Source organism: Arvicanthis niloticus, chromosome 16 (assembly GCF_011762505.2).
Source record: "Arvicanthis niloticus isolate mArvNil1 chromosome 16, mArvNil1.pat.X, whole genome shotgun sequence".
NCBI lineage: Eukaryota > Metazoa > Chordata > Mammalia > Rodentia > Muridae > Arvicanthis > Arvicanthis niloticus.
In genome coordinates, this window is record NC_047673.1 from 47,334,897 (window position 1) to 47,360,328 (window position 25,432).

General features: G+C 36.2%; 1 protein-coding gene and 1 long non-coding RNA gene across 2 annotated transcripts in view; both read left to right on the forward strand.

Annotated features, from left to right (window-relative positions):
- Nucleotides 1-25,432, forward strand: part of LOC143434616 (uncharacterized) — a 175,162-nt gene that overhangs the window by 122,373 nt on the left and 27,357 nt on the right. The gene's annotated exons all lie outside the window — the stretch shown is intronic.
- LOC117721981 (prothymosin alpha-like) lies at nt 5,249-5,728 on the forward strand. Its single transcript, XM_034520879.1, has 2 exons — nt 5,249-5,291; nt 5,445-5,728. Exons 1-2 carry the CDS (start codon nt 5,249-5,251, stop codon nt 5,726-5,728), a joined length of 327 nt encoding a protein of 108 aa, XP_034376770.1.

Here is a 25,432-nt window from a genome sequence, read left to right on the forward strand (position 1 = left end):
CAGCAATATCAACCAACCAGACTCTCCCAGAGCTCTCAGGGACTAAACCACCAACCAAAGAGTACACATGGAGGGACTCATGGCTCCAGCTGCATATGTAGCAGAAGATGGCCTTGTAGGTCATCAATGGGAAAAGAAGCCCTTGGTCCTATGAAGGCTAGATGCCCTAGTGTAGGAGAATTCGAGGGCAGGGAGGCAGGAGTGGGTGAGTGAGTGGGGGGCACCCTCTTAGAAGCATGGGAGGGGAGATGGGATAGGGGATTTCAGGGGGTGGAGAAACAAGAAAGTGGATGATATTTGAAATGTAAATAAACTATCCAATAAAAAATGTTTTCTAGAGGTGAATCTCTGGAGGTGATCAATATGCATTATGTAAAACTATAAAACTTTCAAGAAATAAAGAAGCATTATTTAAAATATATTCACTAGAAAACACCTCAGCTACATTTCCCATTGGAAAAAAACTGACATTCCTTTGTGTTCATGTAAGGAAAGAATACTGTGGCTTTATAAAAAGGGGTTTACAACCCCATAGGAGGAACAACAATATAAACCAACCAGACCCCCCAGAGCTCCCAGGGACTAAACCACCAACCAAGGAGTACACATGAAGGGACCCATGGCTCCAGCTACATATGGAGCTGAGGATGGTCTGTCAGGCATCAATGGGAGGAGAGGCCCTTGGTCCCATGAAGGCTCGCTGCCCCAGTGTAGGGGAATTTGAGGATGGGGAGGTGGGAGTGGGTGGGTGGGTGAATGGGAGAACACCTTTCTAGAAGCAGGGGCAGGGAGGATGGGATAGGGCATTTTTGAAGGGGAAACCAAGAAAAGGAATAACATTTGAAATGTAAATAAAGAATATATCTCATGAAAAATTTAAAAAAAATTTAAAAACTTTGTAAATGGTAGATATGATTGTACCAGAAACTTTGTAACAAACATTTTAACATTAATAAAAACTTGCAATTATTTATAATTAAAAAAATTAAAGCGATTTATGTATGTTTGCTGGGTTTCAGACCCTGGACAAGGGCCTGAGGTACATATTTTACATATCAGAACATACCTAATGCCTAAGTTCTCCTAACATCTCTCAGGTCCTACCTGTTACAGTGCATAGCTGGAGTACCCCACCCTCAACCCTGAAGTTGCCAGCCCAGAGGTCAGACTGCCCTTCCTCCAGAGGTTCTTTCCCTTTATAATGCAGACTTTTGAGTCCCTCCCTGTTTTTTCTTTCTTCATCTCCCTTTCCCTCTTCCCCCTCTGTCTTTTTCTCTCTTTCTCTTCCCCTTCCTCTCTGTCTCCCTCCCCATGATGGCTTTCCTGCCTCAGTTCTTGTGAACAGTAAACTTGCCTAAGAGCAGTTTTCCAATAAACCTATCTCTCCCTCCCCCTCTCCTTCTCTCTCTCTTTCTCTCTCTCTCTGTATATGTATGTGTATGTATATGTGTTGCTGACCCACTCTGCCCCACACTTGGGAGCCACTATGTCCCACCCGAGCTGCTGCTCCAGTCTTCGGGTCAGGGTCTAATAAGAGAGAGTGGGGATGGAGGGGAAAGAGATGCGGAGAATGGAGACAAGACAGGGTGTGTGTTCAAGTCTCTTGTCTCTAGTCTCGTTTATTGCAAGAAAATCCTGGGTATTTATAAGCACAAGCAGGGGCAACACAGCTGAAGACACTTTACCACATGCACCTTGCATCTGGAGGCACTAAACAACAGAACAAGATATGTGGGAAAAACAAGATGTTTATCAGAGTGTGCTCAGCTGTTGTAGGCTGTTGAACACAAGTCTCTAGTCAGGGGTATATGGCCTGAGATGGCTGCAAAGATGATAGCTGCTTTCTGCTAGAAGTCAGCTCCCAACATATATGTATATGTGTGTATATATGTGTGTGTATATATATATATATATATATATATATATATATATATACACATGTATATATATATCCCATTTTACCAGCAAAGAAATAACTTATCAATATTCTATTCAGTTAAATAATACATCTCTGCTTTCTTCCAAAATGACATGACACATACAGCAAGCTTTTGAAATGTCTCTGAATAAACTAATTTATGTTTTAGAAAGAAAGAGACCCTAGAGACTGCAAAGTCCATTTAAAAACTGAGGAAATTACTGTCCAGTATGGAAGACATGTCCACCATCCAGTGAATTTGAGATAACGAAAGGTGTGCAATATTCCTGTCTAGCATCCTTTCTTCAAATCTCTAACGTCCAATTCTTGAGTTGCAATCAACCCTTCACCCCACTTCAGACTGCAGAGCCCCTTTTGCAATGGGACTCACTTCTTACTCAGAAAGTCATAATCACTGTGTTTCTTAGGTCACCAACTTTTCTTTTCTTTTCTTTTCTTTTCTTTTCTTTTCTTTTCTTTTCTTTTCTTTTCTTTTCTTCCCTTTTCTTTTTTAATTAGAGAAAGGCTCCCTTGGGACAGGAGGCATGATGAAGGAGAAAATGTTTTCAACTGGAGATAAATCCTCCAGGGTCATTGCCTTCCATCTTTGCTCTCACAATAATTCTTTGCTGCGTGACATCTAAATAGACTAATGCCAGTGGTGCAGTTGTCTTTCTTTTATGCTTTTCTTCCTCCCCTCATGAATTATTTTGTCCTCTTCACACAGAATCTCACAGTGACGAAAAGCCTACAGTAAACATCCAGTTAGGGAGAGTAACTTTACCAAAAATTTAACATTAAAAATTGAGTAGATTATTTGGCTAAGAAGCATAAAATAATTTTAAAAGCTTTTCTACTTTAATAGTCAGAAAATTAAAACAAGAAGTCATCTCCCTTTTAGCGGGATTATACAGTCAGTCAATTTTCTGATTTGTTTATCTCGGTCTGTATTCTCTAGTGCTTGCTCCTTTCACTTCTTCCTTTCTTTTCTTTGGACAGTTTCTTTTAATGTACCTAAAGAACCAAAAAAAAAAAAAAAAAAAAAAAAAGTGCTGGGAGAGAAAGACATTGAAATATACATTTGCCTTCGTGTGAATCTTACATTTTACCCTCTTATGAATTTGTACTATCTTTCCTACAAGGAGCTGTAATCTTAGTTGGTTCACTCTAGAGCCAAGACAAGATTCTTCACATTTCTGAAATAGCTGCTATAATTTATTGTCATCACAGGGCAGTTAGATTTAAACCCTCATAGACCCGATGCCACAAAACAGCTCTTCAGAGTTCAAAGGGGTAGTTCTACACATGCGAGTAAGTTATCACTAATGGTGCTACCATAACCCTTGCTGTGCCCTGGTTGCTCCTGGTGTTTCAAAAGTCATGTGATACCCCAAACCCTTCCGACACGTATTTTATTGCACAAATCTCAGGTGTCATGGTAAAATGCATTCAATGGATTGCTTCCTACCACTTACACAAAGATTATTTTCCAAACAACAACAATAACAAAAAAAATCATGTTTCCCCAAGAATACAAACTCCTCCTGACAAAACTTCCAGTGCCAAATGTGGTTTCCATTTGCTCCCTTTGGATTTATATGACTGTGCCAAAGTTCAGGTGTGCCAGCTCTTTGTAATAAGCCAGTCGGATGAAAGCCCGGCCAACTCAAAGGGTCCTGATGTATTTTATTGCTGCCTTTTAAGATTATTGTTCAGAAATACCAAGTCTAATTTTGAAATCAATTAGCCATTGGGTCTGATGAGGTGTTGGCCCAGTTCAGGTTCACACCCGCTGTCCAGATCACTGTTCACTTGAGTCAAGTCCCTGGTCTCGCGCTGTTCCTCAGCATCTGGTGGACACATGTTTGATGCTCTCACAGAAAGGCTTGATGGTTAAAAGGCAAATCCTCATGAAGAACACTTTGTGCATTGGCTGCTGATAGCTGAAACAACAAATACTTCTCTCTCTCTCTTTCTCTCTCTCTCTCTCTCTCCTCTTAATAATTGATTTAAAAAAAGGCAATAGAAGGAGGAGCATGGTGACTTTTATATTTATTTTTAATGATCTGCGCTGGGAAACTTAATTCTTCAAAATAAATGGTACATTGAACAGCTGTTATGAGAAAACAATCAAGTTATCTATTCCCCACTACCACCAAAAAAGTCTTCTCTGAGTCCTCTCCACAGCCTGGATGGAGGAGTAATGTCTTCCCCAGAATGCAGCTTCCAAGAAATATCTTTCTCTCACAGTCAATCAGCACTTGGGAAGGTGCAAATTCTGCCTGGCAGGGGCCATGCTTCTGGGAACGGTGCCAGAAGCTTCCACCACCACCCATACTGTTCAAAAGAAGTGGCAGATAGTAAAAATAGAAAGCTGAACGGCCCCTTTCTCAGGTTCCCCCCTCACTGGCTGCCTAACGTTTTTGGTAGAAAACGGAGATCTGACTAGCGTTTTCAAGCAATATGACTGATTCTTCTCATGGGTTGATTGCATGGTCTGAGGTGGAGCAGAACAGTAACAGAGTGCATACATATCGGTGAGGCACTCTGTGAGGTTGTTTATATATATATATATATATATATATATATATATATATATATATATATATATATATGAGTTTTCTTATTCATGTCTCACCTCTTTAACAAAACTATTTGTAAAGGCAAAATTACCTCAAGTTAGGACAAGTCTTGTTCCAGGGAGAGTAAAGTTTCAATAAACTGAACAATGACCAAATTTTATGCATAATGGATGCTACTTCCCATGGTTTCTCCCTTCAGAGGATTGGTCACTAAATGCTAAAACCTAGAGGGATTGGCAGTGTGCTCATTAAACTTATTCCTATTCTCAGACAGGAAGTTACTTTTCATTCATATACTCAATCAACAAATATTTCTTGAGAGATATTGATTAGGCACCAGCAAAGCAATGGAGGGTGAAACCAGTCTGGGTCCTCCTGACTTCAAGAAGCATAGGATCTAGAGGCAAAGGGGACATTAAAATAAGTTATCAATAATCAAATTTAAGCCTACAAATAAAGACAACCATGGAATGAACTACTAGGTACATGTTTAAATTGCTGTATAGCTCTTAAACAATCTAACCATACAGTATGGCGACATGCACCTGTAATCTCAGGACTTGGGAAGTAAGGCATGAGGATCAAGAGTTAGAAGCCGCCTCCACTGGCTGCTCCAAAAAGCCATCTTTGCATCGTTCCTTGGTCCTGCTCCGCGCTCACTGCAGCCACCTTCACAGCCACAAACCGCCTCCTGCAACACGGACTCCAGCACTTTTTTCGCTGCATCGGACCACTGGCGTGCCCTACCATGTCAGATGCGAAAGTGGACACCAGCTCCAAGATCACCACCAAGGAGGAGGAGGAGGAAGAGGAGGAGGAGGAGGAAGAGGAGGAGAAAAAGGAGGAGGAGGAGGAAGAGGAGGAGGAGGAGGAGGAGGAAAAGGAGGAGGAGGAGGAGGAGGAGGAGGAGGAGGAGGAGGAGGAGGAGGAGGAGGAGGAGGAGGAGGAGGAGGAGGAGGAGGAAGAAGTTGTTGAAGAGGCAGAGAATAGAAGAGATGTACCTGCCAATGGGAACACTCAAAATGAGGAAAATGGGGAGCAGGAGGCTGACAATGACGTAGATGAAGAAGAGGAAGAAGGTGGAGAGGAGGAGGAGGAAGAAGGTGGTGAGGAAGAGGATGGAGATGAACATGAGGAAGCTGAGGCTCCTATGGGCAAGCAGGTAGCTGAGGATGAAGAGGATGATGATGTTGACACTAAGAAACAGAAGACTAAGGAGGATGAGTAGACAGCAAAAGGAAAAGCTAACCTTCCTGTCTCAGAACTTAAACGTGGTCACCTTCGAGTAGAGAAGCAGGCCCTGCCCACAGCGGGCAGTGCCACCCACAGATGACCTGTGCTCTCCACCACCCCACCAAAACCACGTAAATTGGCAACATGGGAGGGAAAAAGAACCAGAACTTCCCAGGCCCAGCTTTTTTTCTTAAAAATACTTTAAAATGAAAATTTGTTTGTATTTTTTATTTACATTTTATATTTTTGTACGTATTGTTAGGGGTCAGCCATTTTTAATGATAACAGGTGACCAAACCAGCCTTCAGAGCATTTTCTGTCCTACTTCAGACTTGTGGTGTAACCATGTTCATTATAATCTCAAAGGAGATAAAAAAAAAACTTATATATAAAAAAGCAAAAACAACAACAACAAAAACCAATCTTATTCCAAGCATTCCAGTAACATTTTTTGTGTATGTACCTAGCTATACTATAAGTAGTTGGTTTGTATGAGACGGTTAAAAAGGCCAAAGATAAAAGATTTTTTTTCCTTTTTTTTTTGTCTATGAAGTTGCTGTTTATTTTTTTGGTCTGCTTGATGTATATGTGAAACAATGTCCAACAATAAACCGGAATTTTATCTTGCTGAGTTGTTTTAACAACAACAACAAAAAAAAAAGAGTTAGAAGCCAACCTTAGCTACATAACGAAACTTGTCTGAAAACAAGCTTCACAATAAAAATCTAGTAGTATCTGAAAAATCTTAAATGTTCTAGGAATAGGGACCTCCCTACTTATTTTAAATAAATATTTTAAAACCCTATTTTCACTTATTCATCTACAGTTAATCATTAATCTTTATATAATTTTCCCATTTAATCTATATTTTCAGTTTTCACCATTTATCTATTTAGGATAAAAATACAGAAGAGCTGGGTAAAGGAATGCGTGCTTGACGTTGTTGATCCCAGAGCATATGAGTGTGAGCTAAGATTTAATAGATGGAATTTAAGTACAAGGTTCAGACTATTTCCAACACTACTTGCTTTCTGCTCCACACTCTTCACAATAAGTGATTTGTAACTTGTTGCTTTACTACCAAGGGTGCTGATTTGTGCCTTACAACTCCGTGGCCATGAGCTTGCCCCTAAGTACCACCAACTTTTTCCATGTGAGTTCACTCCTAAATGATGGAGAGGCTTACAGGTTCTGTCACCTTACAGAACTAAGGTGACCATGCAAAGATGTGTGTGGGATGAAAGTTCCCTCCTCACGATGAGTACAGCACCTTATGACTGAACTCTGAGACTGTTTTCTACCTTGCCTAAAATGGAGAAAAAGCAACTGAGAGTAAAGGTTCAGAATGGGCAGACTGAGAAAAATCTCTGCCACTCTTGTTGAAAACAATTTCTCTGATGGGTTTGGTCACTTCCTGGAGAGTTTTTCTCCCAACTTTCCAAAAGAAACTGAAGAAAGATAATGATTTAAGGGGGAGAAGGTTTTAATGGAGCTACACAGAGTGTGACATTTATTCCCGTCCCTTGACATCTCTTCATCAGAGAAATGTTCTTAGAAGTTGATGTTGTAATCATAAAGCATGCCTTGCTTAATCTTTCTAGAAACAAAGTTGACCAACTTGTACCAGAGCACCAAGGTAGGATTAAAGTTGTAACTACCACCATAAGTTACTGCCATTACAAATTATTGCCATTGTAAGTTTCTGGCTGAGTAACAGGCTATTACAATGGGTGATGGAATTAGAAGTGCTTATTCTTTCCAGCATGAAAATAACCCATTTTTATTAGAGACAGAAAAGGATGAGAAATACAACAGAGAGGTGAAGTTCCATTTCTTTATTTTTAACATTTTATACCTCTAACTCGGTGAGATCTGACCACGGTGATTCTTCCAAACTTCCTGAATTTAGCTTCCATAACGATTATCTGAATATGAAAATGTCATAAACATTCACAAATCCAATATTTTGAAACTCTGTATTAAAGTGTAAGAAGATGCTTGATAGATGCTTAAATAGACTGATGCTAATATTTTCCCTTAAATATAACCAAAACCACATTGGGCCATCCATCCATCAAAGGGATGTATTTTATAGTTTTAAGCATATGAATGAGTCCTAGGTCAAAGAAGAGCGTGCTTTGGTAGTGTTCCATAACACTACTTTTTTTCTAATAACATAGTTTTTTTTTCCAATTAAATACAGCTGTTGAGTTTTTGAAGCACAGATATCTTTCAGTTTCCCCTCATCTTATTTATGTCACACAATAAGTTATATACATCATTTTCTTATTGTCAACTTAATAATTTTATTTTACATACTAACTAGGCATTGGCTGATATCAATGAGGGTTCACCAAATAATAAAAACTACCATAACCACCATGGATAGGCAGGTAAATGTTGATTCTTAACTAAAAATGAGATTGACCATGACCCAGATTTACAATAATTTTCTATTAGTGTGGAAGTGGGTAGAAATCTATTCAGACTTTGCCATTGTATGGATGTTCAAAGTTTACTTATGGTTTTTAAGAAGAGAAGAAAAACAAAACTTCTTTGCATTTCTTGGCAACTTCTTAATTATTTTAATGGTTGATATGATAGTTTTTTACAACAGTATCCATAATATAGGAATATAAGTAGATATACCTACTGTGATAATCCAATTAAGTAAAAAATATATAATTCAATTGACTAAAATTACAAATCATTTGTGAGGATCTGTTCCTGATTTTCAGGAAGATAACAAATTAATAGTAATGTGTCTCCTGTTTCTGTAAGACAACTAATATGTCTTATGTGCATAATATTTCTTATTTCAAAATCACTAAACATATTATATGTCTCCTTTAAAAAGTATAGCTAACATAGGGGAATTTTTACAAGTGAAGACCTAAGAAGATAGGAAAGTGATCCTTCTCACATTGCTGGGGAGATTATAGGCAACATTTCAGATTTTATAGGATTATTGATTTAAAATGATATAAAACAGCAATAACTTATTGTAGAAATGTTGCAGAAACATGTAAGAAAGAAAAATTTAGGTTAGCTAAAATCCAAAATTGAATCTAAGATTATGTTAATATTGTAATATAGGCCAGTATAGTATCTTTCTGTTACTGTTTATTTCTGTGTATGATTTCAAACCTTGAACCAAGCTGTCAATAATATTTTATTTCCTGATTTCCATAAGACTGTTTTGTACGCCATTAAATATTCCTTAAAAGAATGACTTTTAATGGTTGCAGAATATTAAATTTAAATGTTTACCTTGCTATTTGTCCAGATTATTTTAATATTGAGTTTTAAGTTATTTTCTTTATTTTTATTATTAATAAATTTGATGATGACTCATATGCATAACTTTTGGTATCTACCACTAAATTGATTTCACAGATTAATTCCCAAGTAAAAATTAATATGCTGTTATGTATAGACATTTCTAAGGGTTTTAAATATGTTCTAAGTTACATTCCTTCCTGAAGCATAGGAAGCTTTTGTTTTACACAGACAACATAGGTATTGTCATTTATTTTTTTTTTTTATGTTATCCAAAAAGGAAGACAGAAAGAATTTTTCTTTTGTGATTGTTTATTTATTTAAATGGTTATCAAAAAGTTCACTTATGCATATATGTCTTCTCAGGCCCACCCTCGCTCACTCCCATCTGACTCCTTCCTTATTTCTCTTCACAGCTCCCCCACCCACCCACGCACACTTTATGTGCGCATTTTTAAGAAAAAGTTACTCAGTATTTTATATATCTTACAAATAGAACTAAACTTTGATTTGTTGAATGATTATATTTTCTTTTTAAGTGGTCTATTCTGGCTTAGATGTAATAGTGATGTACTTGCCTTTTTATTTATCTGTAAGGGTTCCTTATAACTTGAAACAATGCCCACTGATCTATCGTGTGTGTCTTAATGCCTTTTTAGCTTCTAGTTTTCTTTTAATGGCCTTTTTGGCTTTGGTTAAAATGTTTCTACTTTTTGTTGGAAAAACATGCTGCATTTGTCTTTCTACTCTTCCTTTGAATAAATGCCCAAGTTCTTCTGCACTTTCAGAACAGATAATAGTCATTTGTAGTTTCTACTTGGTCCATAATTGTTTCTTCTTACTCTCTTAAATGTTAATATTGTTAAACCACCCAATGGCTCAGGAGTATTGACTCTATTGTCCACAGGCCAGATGTGGCTAAGAATAAATATGACTGTAGCACAACACAGAATCATAAACTCACTGAAAATATTATGAGAGGCTTTTAAAATAATTTTTTAAAGATTTTATTTATTTTTAATTGTGTATATTTGGAGGTTGTTGTAACATGAGTACAGTTCCCACAGAGGCCAGAAGAAGGTGCTAGATCCCACAAAGCTGATGGCAGTTGTCAACGACCTGGTGTGGGTGGGCGCTGAGAACCATACTGGCGTCCTTTATGCTAGTCTCCTAATTGTTTACAACTTAGTGCTAATTTACCAAAATAAAAATTGACCTAAATAAAAATGTAACTTTGTTTTCTTGCTCCACCAAATCTAAACATGGTATTTAATGTTTTTTTTTAATTGCTGTTAAGAGCCATCATCACTATATTCACTATTATTATTTTCTGTTGCTTGGAGCTGTTTATTTTATTCTACACCATACTTTATTGAATAAGATAGCTTTTATATAACAAGTTTTGGTATCATAATGAATGTTTTCTTTCAAAAGTTTTGTTTTGAACTTATTTTGAACTTCCACTTTCTGTACTTACAAAATAGCTACTTAATAATTACTTTTGGGTGACTATGACTATGATACATTACACATGCATGTATGAAAATTTAAGAGAACTGAAAATTTTACATTCAAGGTTCTAATCCTACGCCTTTTGATTACTTTGTTTAGTGTTCACAGATTATGAAGAGTTTAAAAAGTGAAAAGACTTTGATTTTCTTATTGTCATATACACTTTCTTCATTTTTATTTAAGCTGTCACTTTCCCTGGCTCCATCAGTTCAGAATCTGTGTAAACCGGACCAACTCCATGTGAGACAAAGTTCTGAGAGGAGTGTGCAATGCTTTGTTCCCCTCCCCTGCCTATTGTTTTTACAACCAGTCCAAATTTTACCTCTGAAGAAGGACAAAGGTCAGTTGGTCCCCCCGGCCTAACTTGTCTGGATAGAAAAGATGCATGCAAACAGGCATTTGAAGTTACAAATGGACAGTAGGATCCATATTCCTGGTTTGTTTATATCTGTAGCTCTCTTCCAAGCTTCAGCAGTTGTACAAAGCATGAATAGAGCCTTCTTTCTGAACAAACTTGTGTGTAAATACAGTTTATTTCACTTGAAGCCTGCCTGTATGACTGATGAAAATTATAGTAAAACTTCCACCTGGGCTGTCAGCTACGGGAAGGTTTCTTATTTATTTTTATTTGTCACAGCAGGTTAAGCTCACAAAATCCAGGTGTTACGTGGCTTTAAATCTGGGCACAGGTCTAGGAATAGTCTGTTGAAGGTAGTTTATTCAGGATGCCTAACATAAAAAGACTTAACGAAATGGATTTTATCCAGCTCCCTGAGTCAGGGTATAAAGTTAATGTACAATGACCAAAAATAAGAAAACACATCAATAACACAATAAAACCAAACCATATTGCACATTCTGCCATAGGTCTTTGTCCTCGCTGAAGGAAGAGAACTGAAGACAGAGAAGTCACTTTTTATGTGGAGCCCCTAATTGTTCACAACATAGCTACAACTGACCCTTCAGCATTCTTCTTAATGTAGGAGAGTTGTCACCAGAAAGTAAGGGTCTTCCTCTCCCTGTTTAAACACGGAATTTTATACATGTTAATCCTTCATTATTTCATTTTTTCCCGATTTTACTTTTGGTCTCTATTCCCAAGGCTCTGGTAAATGCATTAATTAGAAAGCACATTGTCTTCAGATCATTTTGTTTTGTTTATCTCTGCTTTGTTTTCAAACTATTTCCCCCAACTAACATGGTAATTCTTTGATTAACATGATCATTCACTCTCCACTATCTGAAATTACATAATTTATTTAATTAGCCTGCCATACTGGTTATGGGCTGTATTTTCTGTTTCCTTCCTAAAGCAGTCAAAAAATAAAATTATCTTTTGTTCCTTTACCTCCACATCTTAGCAGGTCTCAGTGTCTGTCGTCCAAATGCTTCTACTTGTGAATATACAGCTAATTTGGGTCCAATTAATGTGCAAGTAATTAAAGTTGATTTCTGTATGTGATTCTAATTTTCACCAAACGGGGCTTATGTTTCTATACCTTGATATTTCATAAGCTGTCAGCTTGTGAGATGTTCCAGTTATAAAGCACTTTACTTGACTCTTGTAGGGTGTATATAAGTACATGTATCAAGTTGACCCATCTGGACAGCACAAAATTCCCAGACAAGCCTGTTTGAACTGAGCCACTGGCACGATCTATGGTAACAGTTTATTCTGTCCTGTTTTACATTTATATTTGACATTTGCTTTCTACTTCCTACACATCAATGCAAGAGTAGAAGGATCTATTTTCAAACTACCCCTTAGGCTAAGACCCCAATTAACAAGCCGTTATAATACCCATGAAAAGTTGTAATAATGTAAGAAGGAGAGATAGAATTGCAGCTGAGGATAAAAATTTAATCATTATGCACTTATTTTTAAAGTTTCTGTTATTTTACAGTCTATAATGCCTAATAACTCATTATTTCAAATAAAACACTTGATACTGAGGGAAGGCCTGTTATAAAATTCCTCTGTAAGAACTGCTAAGTTTGCTTCATAGTTTTCATCTCAAACACAGAAAAAAGTTTTTCAGGAAAAGTGAGTAGTTACTCAACAACCTGGTAAATGACAAAGAAGTAAAAATGTTATGACAATAACAATTTCTTTCTGCAGTTCCTAAAACATTTACTGAAAACATCTATTTTTTAGAAAAAGTAAAATCCTCATATTCTCTAATACATTTTAGGTAATATTACCAATACTCATATAAAATTCTATCATAAGCACTTTTTATTATTATAATTATTAATAATAGTTATATAATATATAATTAATAATAATTACTATTATTATTATTATTTCTTAGGTTATATAGAAATAAGTTTCATTATCTCATTTTTTAAACAAAATCTGTTGGTTGATCTTTTAACCCCTTCTTGCCCAGGCAGCCCCAACTCCATTGCGTCCTCCTATCCCACTACCTTCCTACTACATTCTTGAAACAGTTGACCTTAGACCACAAGTCTCTTTTGTGAAAATGTTAAAGCCAAGGTGCTTACCTTATAAACTACAGTAGGGAAAATAAAAGATAAGAATCTCTTGCTTTCCAATATATAGTCATATGTCTTCATGTTCATACATTGACTTGAAAACTAAATCATAAAGTAAAAGGCTTACAAACATTTTTTTCAATTGTAGTCTTTACTGAGGCTGGCCTAGATAACCAGTCAGGAATGACATTAAATTTCTGATTCCTTTGTTTTATATGTTTCTACTATATGGATTAGTGGCCACAAAGCCCAGTTTATAGCGTGACTTGGGTTAATTGTTTATCATTTATTTTAAAATTTATTTATTTATTTACATCCTATATCCCACCTCCTCCAGGACCCCCTGTCATAGAGTTCCTTCCCGTTCCCTCTCCCTATGCCTCCAAGAGAGTGGGGCTCCTCCTAGGTAACTCCCCCACCTCTGGGTCTCTCTTTCTCTCTGAGAGTGGGGTCTGCCTGGGCATCAGGTCTCTGCAGAAGTAGGCACATCCTCTTCCACTGAGGCAGGACAAGGCAATCTTCGGGTACATGTGTTGGGAGGCTTCGGTTCAGACCATGTATGCTCTTTGGTTGGTGGCTCCCAGGGGTCCAGGTTAGTTACCACTGTTGGTTGGTCTTTCTGTGGGGTTCCTGTCCTCTTCATACCTTTAATTCTTCCCTGACTCTTCTATAAGGGTCCCCTCCTTTCATCCAATCTTTGACTGTGAGTATCTGCATCTGTCTTAGTCAGCTGCTGGGTAGAGCCTCTCAGAGGACAATTATGCTTGGCTCCTGTTGGTAAGCATGATGGAGTATCTTTAATACTGTCAAGATTGGGGCTTGCTCATGGGTTGGATCTCAAGTTGGGCCAGTTATTGGTTGGCCATTCCTTTAGTCTCTGCTCCATCATTGTCCCTGCATTTTCTTGGACAGTAAAAGGTAGAGGGAGGGAGGGACCTGGGTGGAAGAAGGGAGAGTGGCTCAGAGGGCCAGGAAAAGAAATGGAAATCTGCAGCTGCAGTGGAGGGGGAAGGAATCTCTAGGCAGTCCCTGAGACCTGGGATGGAGGAGGCTCCTAGGTGTCAATGCAGATGAGCTGAAGAGGCCATCTCCAATAGACAAGCAGGACCTCCTGTGGAGGAATAAGGATACCAGCCCACCCACAAAACTTTCGAGACAATAACAATTTCATCAAACTAGTTACCAGTAAAAGAGATTCTGTAATTGACTGATTATTTCTTTGAAAATTATACTTCACTTTCACTTACCATACTCACTAGATCATAAGACATTAACATAAAATATTTCAAATAAAATGACAAATAAAATTATGGCTATCTCTTTTCTTTTTGCCATTGATATTTATTACCTGTGTGGCCATGAATATATTACTTTTTTATCTTATAGGTAACTATAATATTTATCCCTTCTATCTCATTTGATTATATCAAATATAATTATAATGAAAGCAATCTATACATGGAAACATCAATATCAGATAAAGATCAATGGAACATCAGTTAATTTTGTTATTGTTTCTTTTCTTGATATCCTTTCTTTTTGTTTCTTTTTATCTTTTTTTCTAACCCTGTGATTAACAATGGGGTATTTTAACTGTTTTCCGGCTGTCACGTAACAAATTTTATGTTCATGTTACTTAGGGATTTGTAACTTCCTAAAAGTACTTTTTGGAATGAATAATTACAAGGGAACTGAACTAAAAATATTTACTGTGAAAATGTTGAGGATACACTATGTTACATTCTCAGGAGAGAAATGTAACAATTATGAGCATAACATGAGAACCATGATTAAAATTAAGGCTGGAAAGCTTTTCTTTCTGCTTATAGCTCTTATCTTGCTCATATCCCAAACCTTCTGTAGATGAATCAGAAAATTGCTCTTCTCTGTCAAATCAGTTACCATTCCCCGTGAAAGTCAAATCAGCCAGTGCCTACAAGCAATTGGAACAAGGCACTTGCTCTCTTTGAAGCCCCAGGCATTTGTTTCTGAATCAACTGACCAAAGTAGTGAGTTCCCATGTAATTTATGATTTCTCCTTTACTTGACTTATTTCCACAATGGCTGGACATTAGTTCATTGTACAGAGGACATGAGAAATTGGGTTTAAGTGACATTAAAACTAGACCAAGAAAGCACATCCAAGATCAACTATTTCAAAGTTATGGTGACAGATTTTCCTCAACTCTTAACCCACTCAGGAAAGGGAAAACCTCTTCTTAAAAATAACACTTCTGCTTGAATCATTTTTATTTTAATATTATGCTTACAGGGATTAAGACCTAAGTTTATGTAAATTTTTAAAGTCAGGACTAAACTTGGCTATGCGGAGTTGATAGCTTAAAATGGGAAAACCTCCCTATGTTTACAGCTGGAACTGTGCCTGCTTAGGGATTAAGCTCTGAAGGCTTAACTGATGTCATTGCATTGAGGTTAGGTAGACACACTTTGGTAAGACTAAGACCAGTGCCAGACTCATGACTCCAAAATTTATGGCTGAACTCTAGACTGCCTTAAAATTCATTGCTTTCAAATTTATGATTGAACTCATGACTTTCCAGGCTATAGATTTAAGTATATATATACAATAATAAAAAAATGTTTTGTGAGTGCATCAACATACAGTTTCTATTTCAAAATGCTGATCAGGAAATAGCCAATTAAGTGACACTGTATCTTGATTGTGTGGAGGTGGCAAGAAGGTAAGATATTGTATCATTTAAGAAAGCATTTAAAATGTTAACATTAATACCATTATAAAAACTATATTAAGAATAGACCGATTTTATTTTATAAGTGGTCTTTTTTTTTTGTACATTAAAAAAAATATAATTTAGTTTCCTACCCTGTGTGTCTTTTTGTCTAAGCTCTCAAGGAATAATGATAAAAATGCTTCCTTTGGGAGAAAATATTCCAAAATTAAATTCAGCTATTCTTTGACCTTTACCCATTGATTTTGTTTTCTTAATTATTTCTATGTTAAATTTCAAGTCAAATGCTGGGACTAAAGCCAACTATCTGAATAAAGAGACTGGTCACCCAGATGTTTTACTTGTAGAATAATGAATGTCTGTAGACTGGCCCTCCAGATCCTTCACTTTGGGATTCAGCTTACATTTTCTTAGTTTCTATTTTCCCCTCATAATAAACATATACACCAGCAACTCGGCACATTTTCTTCCATTTCTTAGTCTGCCTCTGTCCCTCATTCTATTCTATTCTTATTCTATCTCAGCTTTGTCCACCAAATGACTCTTTCCTTACTTGACTGACCTACTTTAAAATGTTTCCAAGGTGTTTGTTAGTTACTTCTTCCTTAGAATATATGTGTTCATTCTAGACTCTTCAGAAGAATATGTATTGTGCAAGCTAGGACTCTCTTCTATTCTTGGTATATAGAGAATAGTTGATAATGTTTATTTTAAATGTCCTATTTAACAAATAATTGACAGAATACTGGTTAGTACTTTGAGTGCTCTACCCATATGTTCCTTTGAGAGTAAATAATTTCAGGTCTTATAGATTCCTTCTTTAGTGAACCTTAAAAAATAATATGAGGTAACCTACTACCCATTCTTTAGTTATATAATGTTAGCACGTGACATTCTCGGCAGATCCGAAACTTGAAATGTCAATAGAAAGAGAAATCAAATGTTTTAGTTCAGTAAATTTGAAAATAGAATTATTTTATTGTCTCTACAATTGTCTCAGATTAGTACCTTACCTTGTGTGGATTACTATACCAAAGTCCCTAAAAAATTAGATGTCTACTAAACAACCATAACTTTATTTCTCACATAAATAAAAATTGTATTTAGTTCTGGAGGCTCCTGAGCTGAAGTTAAGGCACAAACCGATCCATGTGAGGTTAGGACTATTTTCTGTTTTCTCTCTGTCTTCTCATGGTGGGAAGGGTAGGGGGTCCACTGACAGATGTGCTAATCACGTTGTGAGAACTGGCTCCATCAATTTGAATCCCTTCCAAAGGCTGCAAATTCCAAGATCATCACTTTGGGACTTGATATTTCAACACATGTAGTTAGGAAGACTGCAAACACATAGCATAGCAATAAGCTATAGAACAAATTATATATATATATAATATATATATACATATATATACATATATATACATATATACATATATACATATCTATATGTATATATATATATACGTATATATATATGTATGTATATATATCATGAAAAATAAATGATTGCCATACACTTTAGACATTTTCAAAGACATTAGAAAAAAAGAGTTGGGACAGATAAGATGCTTCAGTGGGTAGAGTGATTGCCAGACAAACATGAGAACAAAGTCTTCTATCCCCAGAAACCTCTTAAAGCTGAACACAGTAGCACAGCTCTATAATCCTATGTCACAGAGCCAAGAATTTATGGAACTTTTGCAGGCCTGCCAGCCTAGTGGATGTAGCAGTAAACAACAAAAAGGCCCCATCTTGAATAAGATAGATTGTAAGGACTGGAACCTGAAGTTGTGCTCGGGTCTCCACATTCATGTTGTGGCACGTGCACACTTTCACTCACATACACATATTCTCTACACACAATCATGAACACATACATCACACATGCGCACACAGAAAAAAAAGCATTATTTGCAGACAGTCAGTCAAAGTGGAAGTATGTGTCATTCATTACTGCACATAAGTACAACAGTAAAAGTTTATTTTTCATGGCGGACTTTTTTAATATTCAAAACTTTATTTCTCATAAGAAATGTTAATTTTACCAGCTTTTATTTTTCCAGCTGAAACAAATTATTAATAATCTACACATGGCAGCTCACAACCATCTGTAATGGGATCCAATGCCCTCTTCCGGTGTGTCTGAAGACAACAATGGTGAATACATAAAATAATAAAAAAATAATAATAATCTATAAGTATTAATGAGTCCCCGAATGTCAACTCTTTGCCAGCAGGTCCAGGCAAGAGGAGAGAGATTCCTGTCCTGCTGAGTCTCTCCAAGGCTGAGCAGGATGGTGAGTGTCGATGGCCCAAAAGAAACACACCAAGCTGGGCAGGGAGTCTTGTCAAAGCAGGAACTCAACTTTAATGTATCATCCTTTCACTTATATAAACTCGGAGCGTAGGGAGGGGGAGTTTTGGTGGGGTGAGATGATGTAGGGGGTGAGGAAGGGTGACGGAGGGTATGGGGTGACTGACAGGGCCAATGGCAAAGCTCCACATCAACAACAGTGGGGCAGAGGCAAGGCCAAACTGGGTCTTGTTGAGTCACCATTGTATGGAAGTGACTGAGACAGGTCTCAAAACTTGAGCCAGGCTTAGGATCTCCCACAAGGCCACAGAAACTTGAAACTCGAGCCAGGCTTGGGTTTGTCCACAAGGCCCAAACCAGGGCCTAAATGCAGCCCAACACCTGAATAATCATTTATAGGAATCAAAGCATTTTTATTTTTCATGGCTAATTTCCACTCTGCTACTCTATTTTCATAGAGACGGTAAGTATCAGACATTATGCAAGTGCTTAGAAGTGACAATCAAACATGCCTTTTTTTCACCTAGAATCCTACATATCTGTACATATATCTCTTCCCTGGTGTGTCTATTCAGCCCCTGGAAGTCTTTATTTTTTTAAAACTTTCTAAATTATTTATTTAATCTAGGTTTTTGTTTATTTTTAAAACCTGTTCTAGCTTTTTAGTTGTGCATGTGATGGTAGTCAGTTGTTTACTATCTAATAATAAAGAGACACTGTAGACTTTTATGATGTTGGATAACAAACCCAGGGCCTAGAAAATGCTAGGCAAGTGTCTACCATCCAGCCATATCACCAGCTCAACACAAGGGCTTCAGAAAGGTTGGCTTAGTTTCAGCTGTATGACATTGAAAGCTAATTTATTTTCTAAATAGTTCAGTTTTCCCTGCTTCATTTGTCTGCTATTGCTAATCTCATGTGATTATCAAGAAGACTGTATACATACATGTTACATATTTAGACATTTACTGCTATCAATTATTATTTAAACACTTTTAGCAAATATTGATTAGCAAAGTTATGATCTTGTAATGGAATTATTTTCAAGTTTATCATGCAATTTAACCACGTTCACACCCTATTGCCTTGCCCATCCCAACTCCAGTACCAATCTTCTCAATGTCTTCCCAGACAGCCTCCTTCTATTCCTGTGAAAAACCTAGGTTCCTCTCAAGAAAAAAAATGTTAATGAACTGATATATATATATATATATATATATATATATGTGTGTGTGTGTGTGTGTGTGTGTGTGTGTGTGTGCATATACATATGTATATATACATATGTATATTACTCGTTTTCATTATCCACTCATCTTCGGATGGATAGCTCAGTTGGTTTCAGGTGAACAGAGTCACAGTAAACATGAGTGTGCAAGTAATTCTGTGGCATACAGACCTGGTTTCCTTTGAAGTATTCCTAGCAATGGTTTAAATGGATCAATTCTAAGGGTGGTAGAGTCCTGAATGGCATTTAGATGATCATATTGCAATTATCCTTGTAGGAACAATGAGAAGAAGCTGAAAATTATTCTGCAGGCATTGGGAAAACAAATCTCAATTATAAACAATCAGACAGTATATATCTCTTAGAAATTTTTGTTTAACTTTTTGCACTGTTATGTCCTTGGATTTGGAATGAAGGTGAATTCTTAATTTGAAATTTAGAATTTTAATTTAAAATAATTCTTCAATAGTCATGTTCCCAGAGTTGTCTTTTTAAAAATAAAAATACAAGAATAAGTATAGTGAAAACTATTTCATTTTATTTTTCTATAAAATAAAAAGCCATGAAAATATCTAAGGCATGTTTTATTGAAATTTTCTTAATTCTGTATCATTAGTGAAATAGTAATAGTATAATTTCAATAATCTATTTCTCATAATTAGTTACAGCTCAACTTTATAAGATGGGTGTACATTCAATTATAATGTGTTTATTATTGACAAAGTTCAAGTTACAGAACTATCATCCTTGGGGCACTTATGCAGTTTTGATTATATTAGGACATTGTATTTGTGTTTATAACCATAAGTCTGACTTTTTGGTGACCATTAGAAGTGGATGTCTACCTGAAATGACAACCATTATATCTATTCAGTAGTAGTAGTAGTAGTAGTAGTATGTTTTTATGTATTTCTTTTTCATGTAGGTTCCAGGCCTCACACTCGGGTCTTTAGTGTTTTGAAGCAAGTAATTTACTTACTAAGCAATCCCACCAGCCTGCTCTTTACTCTTGAGTAATTTCATACAACTGCTTATAGCAAATTTTCAAAACATATCTATTTTATATTTAGTAAACCTGGTTTGGATCTTACTCCTGTATTTTCAGATCTTCATTCTTTGACAAATAACAAATGATTTCTCAAGTCCCTAAAAGAGTCACAGTTTCTTTCATGTGTAATTGCTCAGGTCCTCCAGTCCTCACCCCCCTCCCCCCTTAATTAGCCTCTTCCCTCCATCCTTTTCTTCTCCCCTTTAACCATCAATCAGTCCCTTTCTGACACTTCTTTTTTTTTATTAGTTTTGTTTGTCTTTGCTTTATTTTATTTTATTGGAAATAGATTTTTTTATATAAAATATTCAGTTAAGAGTTTCCCAAGATTGATATTTTTACATAGATGGCACAATTACTATAAAAAATACTGAGTCTTGATGTGTTTTTGTACCTTTGGGATGAAGAATGCATTTCTTCATATCATATAATGTTTAAAATCCATTGAAGATTAGAACCATATTTTTGAAAATATTAAAAAAATAACATGCACTTGATGCATTTAGGATTCCAAAATTTAACAACTCTGAAAAAAGGCAATTTAGCATTGTCTACTTAAATGTATTTTAGTCTTTTCTAATAACTCACATCTAGAAATTAAGGCTACTGGTTCACACAGACATTTAATAAATGATACATATACTATTATCATTTAAAGGGTTGTTTATAACAGCAGATATCTAATACAAACAAGTTGTCACAAAAATTCTGATCCCAGGGAGAATTCAAATAGGTCAGATGACACTTGCTGCTTAAATGCTCAGATCTCCACCATTGTTGTATGTTAAATGATAAAAGCACAGTAGGTTATTGGTAGTAAAATATATTTAGTAAAAAATGAGAAGATAGCATATATTCTAATTTTTTAATATAATCAAATAATCTAAAAGAAAACATGCAAAATATGTTTTAAAAACTGCAAATCTATATGGAGGAATAGAGATGAATGTAGTAACTTTGCTTTAACCTATGCTTCTGTTTGTTTGACTTTGAGTCATTCAAGTATATAACTTCAAAATAAAAATTGCATACATAGAATAAGGTCAGGGATGTTGATTCCTCCAGAAGTTCTGTTATATTTACAATTGTTCTGACTATCCTGGGTTTTTTGTTGTTGTTGTTGTTGTTGTTGTTTTTCCATAAGAAGTTTAGAATTGTTCTTTCCATGTCTGTGAAGAATTATTTTGGAATTTTGACGGGAATTCCATTGAGTCTGTATGTTGTTTATGGTTAGATGGCCATGTTCACTATCTTAATCCTGCCACTCCATGAGCCTGGGAAATCTGTCCATCTTCTGAGGTCTTCTTCAATTTCTTTCTTCTGGGACTTGAAGTTCTTGTCATGCAAATATTCACTTGCTTGATTAGAGTTACACCAAGATATTTTATATTATTTGTGGCTATTGTGAAGGGTATTGTTTCCTAATTTCTTTTTCAGCCCATTTATCATTTGTATAAAGAAGGATAGCAATATCTTTGAGTTAATTTTATATCAAGTCACTTCCTGAAGTTGTTTATCATCTGTAGTTTTCTGGTAGAATTTTAGGGATTGCTTATGTATACTATCATATCATCCATGAAAAGCCAATTAGGAAATGCAAATCGAAATGTCCCAGAGATTCTACCTTACACCAATCAGAATGGCTAAGATCAAAAACTCAAGTGATAGCACATACTGGCAAGGATGCAGAGAAAGAGGAACACCCCTTCACGGCTAGTAGGAATGTTAACTGCTCCAACTACACTAGAAATCAATCTGGCAGTTCCTCGGGAAATTGGAAATAGATCTACCTGAATACTCAGCTGTACCGCTCCTGGGCATGTAACCAAAGGATGCTCTGTAGTACCACAAGGACATGTGCTCCACTATGTTCCTATCAGTCTTATTGGTAATAGCCAGAAACTGGAAGCAACTCAGATTTCCCTCAACCAAAGGATGGACACAAAAGGGGGGTTCATCTACACAATGGAATATTATTCAACTACTAAAAACAAGGACATTATGAATTTTGCAGGCAAATGGCTTGAACTAGAAAATATAATCCTGAGTTGGGTAACCCAGAAGCAAAAGACATGCATGACAAGAGCCTAGCATGGCTGTCATTTGAGAGGTTCTGCCAGCACCTGACTGAGACAGACACAAATATTCACAGCCATATATTGAACTGAGGTTGGACCCATATGAGAAGAGTTAGAGGAAGGATTGAAGGGACTGAAGGGATTGGCAACCCCATAGGAAGATGAACAGTGTCAACTAACCTGGACACTTGGGAGCTCCCAGAGACTAAGCCAACAACCAAACTGCACACATGGGCTAGTTGAAGCCCCCTCCCCCCAGCACATATGTAGCAGAGGAATGAGAATATACACCTAATTCTAATTCTGTAAAGACCTGATGCCCCAGGGAGGGAAAATACCTAGGGGGAGCACCCTCTCAGAGGCTAAGGGGAAGAACTCTCTAAGGGAGGACTGGGAGGGGCAATATTGGCATATAAATAAATAAAATAATTAATTAATCAAAACTCAAGTGAGGAAAAAATTCTATATGTATATGCCTACATTTTTTTCTTTAGTTTCATCTTATTTTTGAGACAATGGCTTCTGATGCTATAAGTTGGATTTGAATTCACTGTGCAATTCAGACTGACCCTGGCCTTCCATTCTTGCTTCTCTTTCCTGAGTGCTAGAACTACGGACAGGGCCACTGTATACAGATTATTCAATGTTGCTGTTTCCTCTGGGGCAGAAATGACCATACCTATCTTTAAGCAAAACAGCAGTAATGGCCTGCAAGAGGAAAGCATGAGATTGGGTCTGTTAACATTCCCTCCTGTAGGAAAGGCAGTGTTGCTAGACCCAAGAGTTTCACAAGACCCTCTTGAAGCCTTTATAAGACCTTCACAAGGCCCCCTTCCACCCGACATTCTCATTGTCACAGTGCAAGAGGAAAATAATTAATTGGCTGTAGCATGACATATTAGTGGCGAAGCTATCGTGAGTTTCCCATGCTTCTGTAAGTGATCTCAATAAATAACTGCTTCAGCAAGTTGAGTGTGGATGGAATCCTTCCTGCTCGATCTTTTACTGCCTGCCTTGTCTACCTAAGAAGACATTCTTTTATAAACCACTAAGAAAAGCAATAGTACATATGTACACATTCTATATGAAGCTTTAAAATCCTAAATTCAGAAGTTTCTCCTGGAATTCAGAATAAAAACATGAAAGTATTTCTGTTTACTTTTAGCATGCGACTGACAAAACCTGAATGCTAATTGAATCTCCATTTGGTTTTTTTGTTGTTGTTGTTTGTTTCTTTTGTTTTTTGTTTTTTTTTTGTTTGTTTGTTTGTTTTTTTTTTTAGGATCCTCTTCTACGCTGTTTCTCCCTCAGCCCCTCTTTTCCTCAGCCCTCTCCTGACATCCTCTCTTAGTTTTTTCTTATTATTTCTCTTCAACATGATTAATTTCAAGTATGATTGAGGCTAAGATAAAAATAGGTTGTTATTCGACTGTCCCTATTTTTTAAAGTAAAAAAAAATCTCATTAGGATAATTGCGATAATTTTTTTTGTTTGTGATCTCTCAATATGAATCTGGGTGAACACATTCTAAGCGTTTCTTCTTCCTTAAATAATTCATCCTTTATTCTCTAAATTAAAAAATATTTATTTATTAATGTATTTTTATTTCTTTGCATGTATGTTTGTGCTTCCAGAGCCCCAAAAGAGCTTTGCATGCCTTGAAACTAGAGTTTCAGATGATGATAACCTGCCATGCTTGAGTTGAAACTCGAACTCAAGACTTGTGGATGAGCAACAAATACTCTTAACTGCTGAGACATCTCTCCAAACGCCCCTTTTCTCTACATTTTGAGAAATTCCCTTGTCTTGCCACCTCTTACACCAAAATGTGATTCTGACTTATAAATACAGATTAAATGAGTGAATGACTCCCAAGCACACTGTGCATTGGTGGGAGAAAAAAAAATTAAGAGATCTAAACAAAGAAGACTGCATCCATATTATGGAATTTATAGCTGAGATATATGTTCTTTTAAACTTCACACTCCCCGCCATTTATCATCTCCTCCTCAAAAACCCCAAAGATCTCTCTCATTAAAAGGCAATAAAAATGTAGGAAAAGCTCCTAAAAATAGCTCTCCTGTCATACTCTTCGCTGGCTTTTCCAAAGATGTATAAACTAAGAACAGTGTAAGACAAATGCTTTCTACTGAACCTTCACACACAAAATCCAAGTCATTTATCAAAAACGGGGGGAAATCTCTAAATAGAAATGTGTATAAACAAGGAGAGTTTTAAACTATCTACTGTGCAACTCCTTTTCTGGAATTTGAAGAAAATGCAGGAACTCTTTTATCTAGCAGAATATATAATAATGAAATTAAATAAAGCACCAATGAGTTTTAAAAATTAAAGTGGTAGATTTCAAACTTGAAAGAGGGATGAAAGCTCAAGGATTTAGTGACTCCCACTCTGACCCACACTATCTACATTTACATTCATTGTAACCTAGTCTATCAAAAGTTAACAACATTAAAAGCTTTCTTTTCATGGATAAGTCAAGTTTTGAATTCTTCTAGTACCATTCTTGCTATTTAATGGTTATCTTGTATTCTTTAATGTGGACCCAAGGTTTTATAGATAAACACATCACTAAATAGCTTATCAATAATTTCATATGTTACAAATTAATGTTCTATAGAACACTAGATAGACCACTGCTTTACTTAATGCACTCTCTTCCTGAATTATACTCACACTTCTTCATATGAATCCTGATCCATCTCTTTATTTGTATTGCCTTAACCTTGCTTAGAACATTCTGGAACATGCTAACACTCATCTGCATGAACTGTTTTATTTTAGAAGATGTACTGATTGTATTACTGATTATCTCGCATCTTTGAAGCCATTTTCACATTGTTTTATATATGCCATGTTGGCAATTAAACTTAAGTCATTTTTTGTTTTGTTTTGGATTTTTCTTTTTTTTTCTTATTTTTAACTTTTTTTATTGGATATTTTATTTTTATTTACATTTCAGATGTTATCCCCTTACCCCATTACCTCCCATCCAGGAACCCCCATGCTATC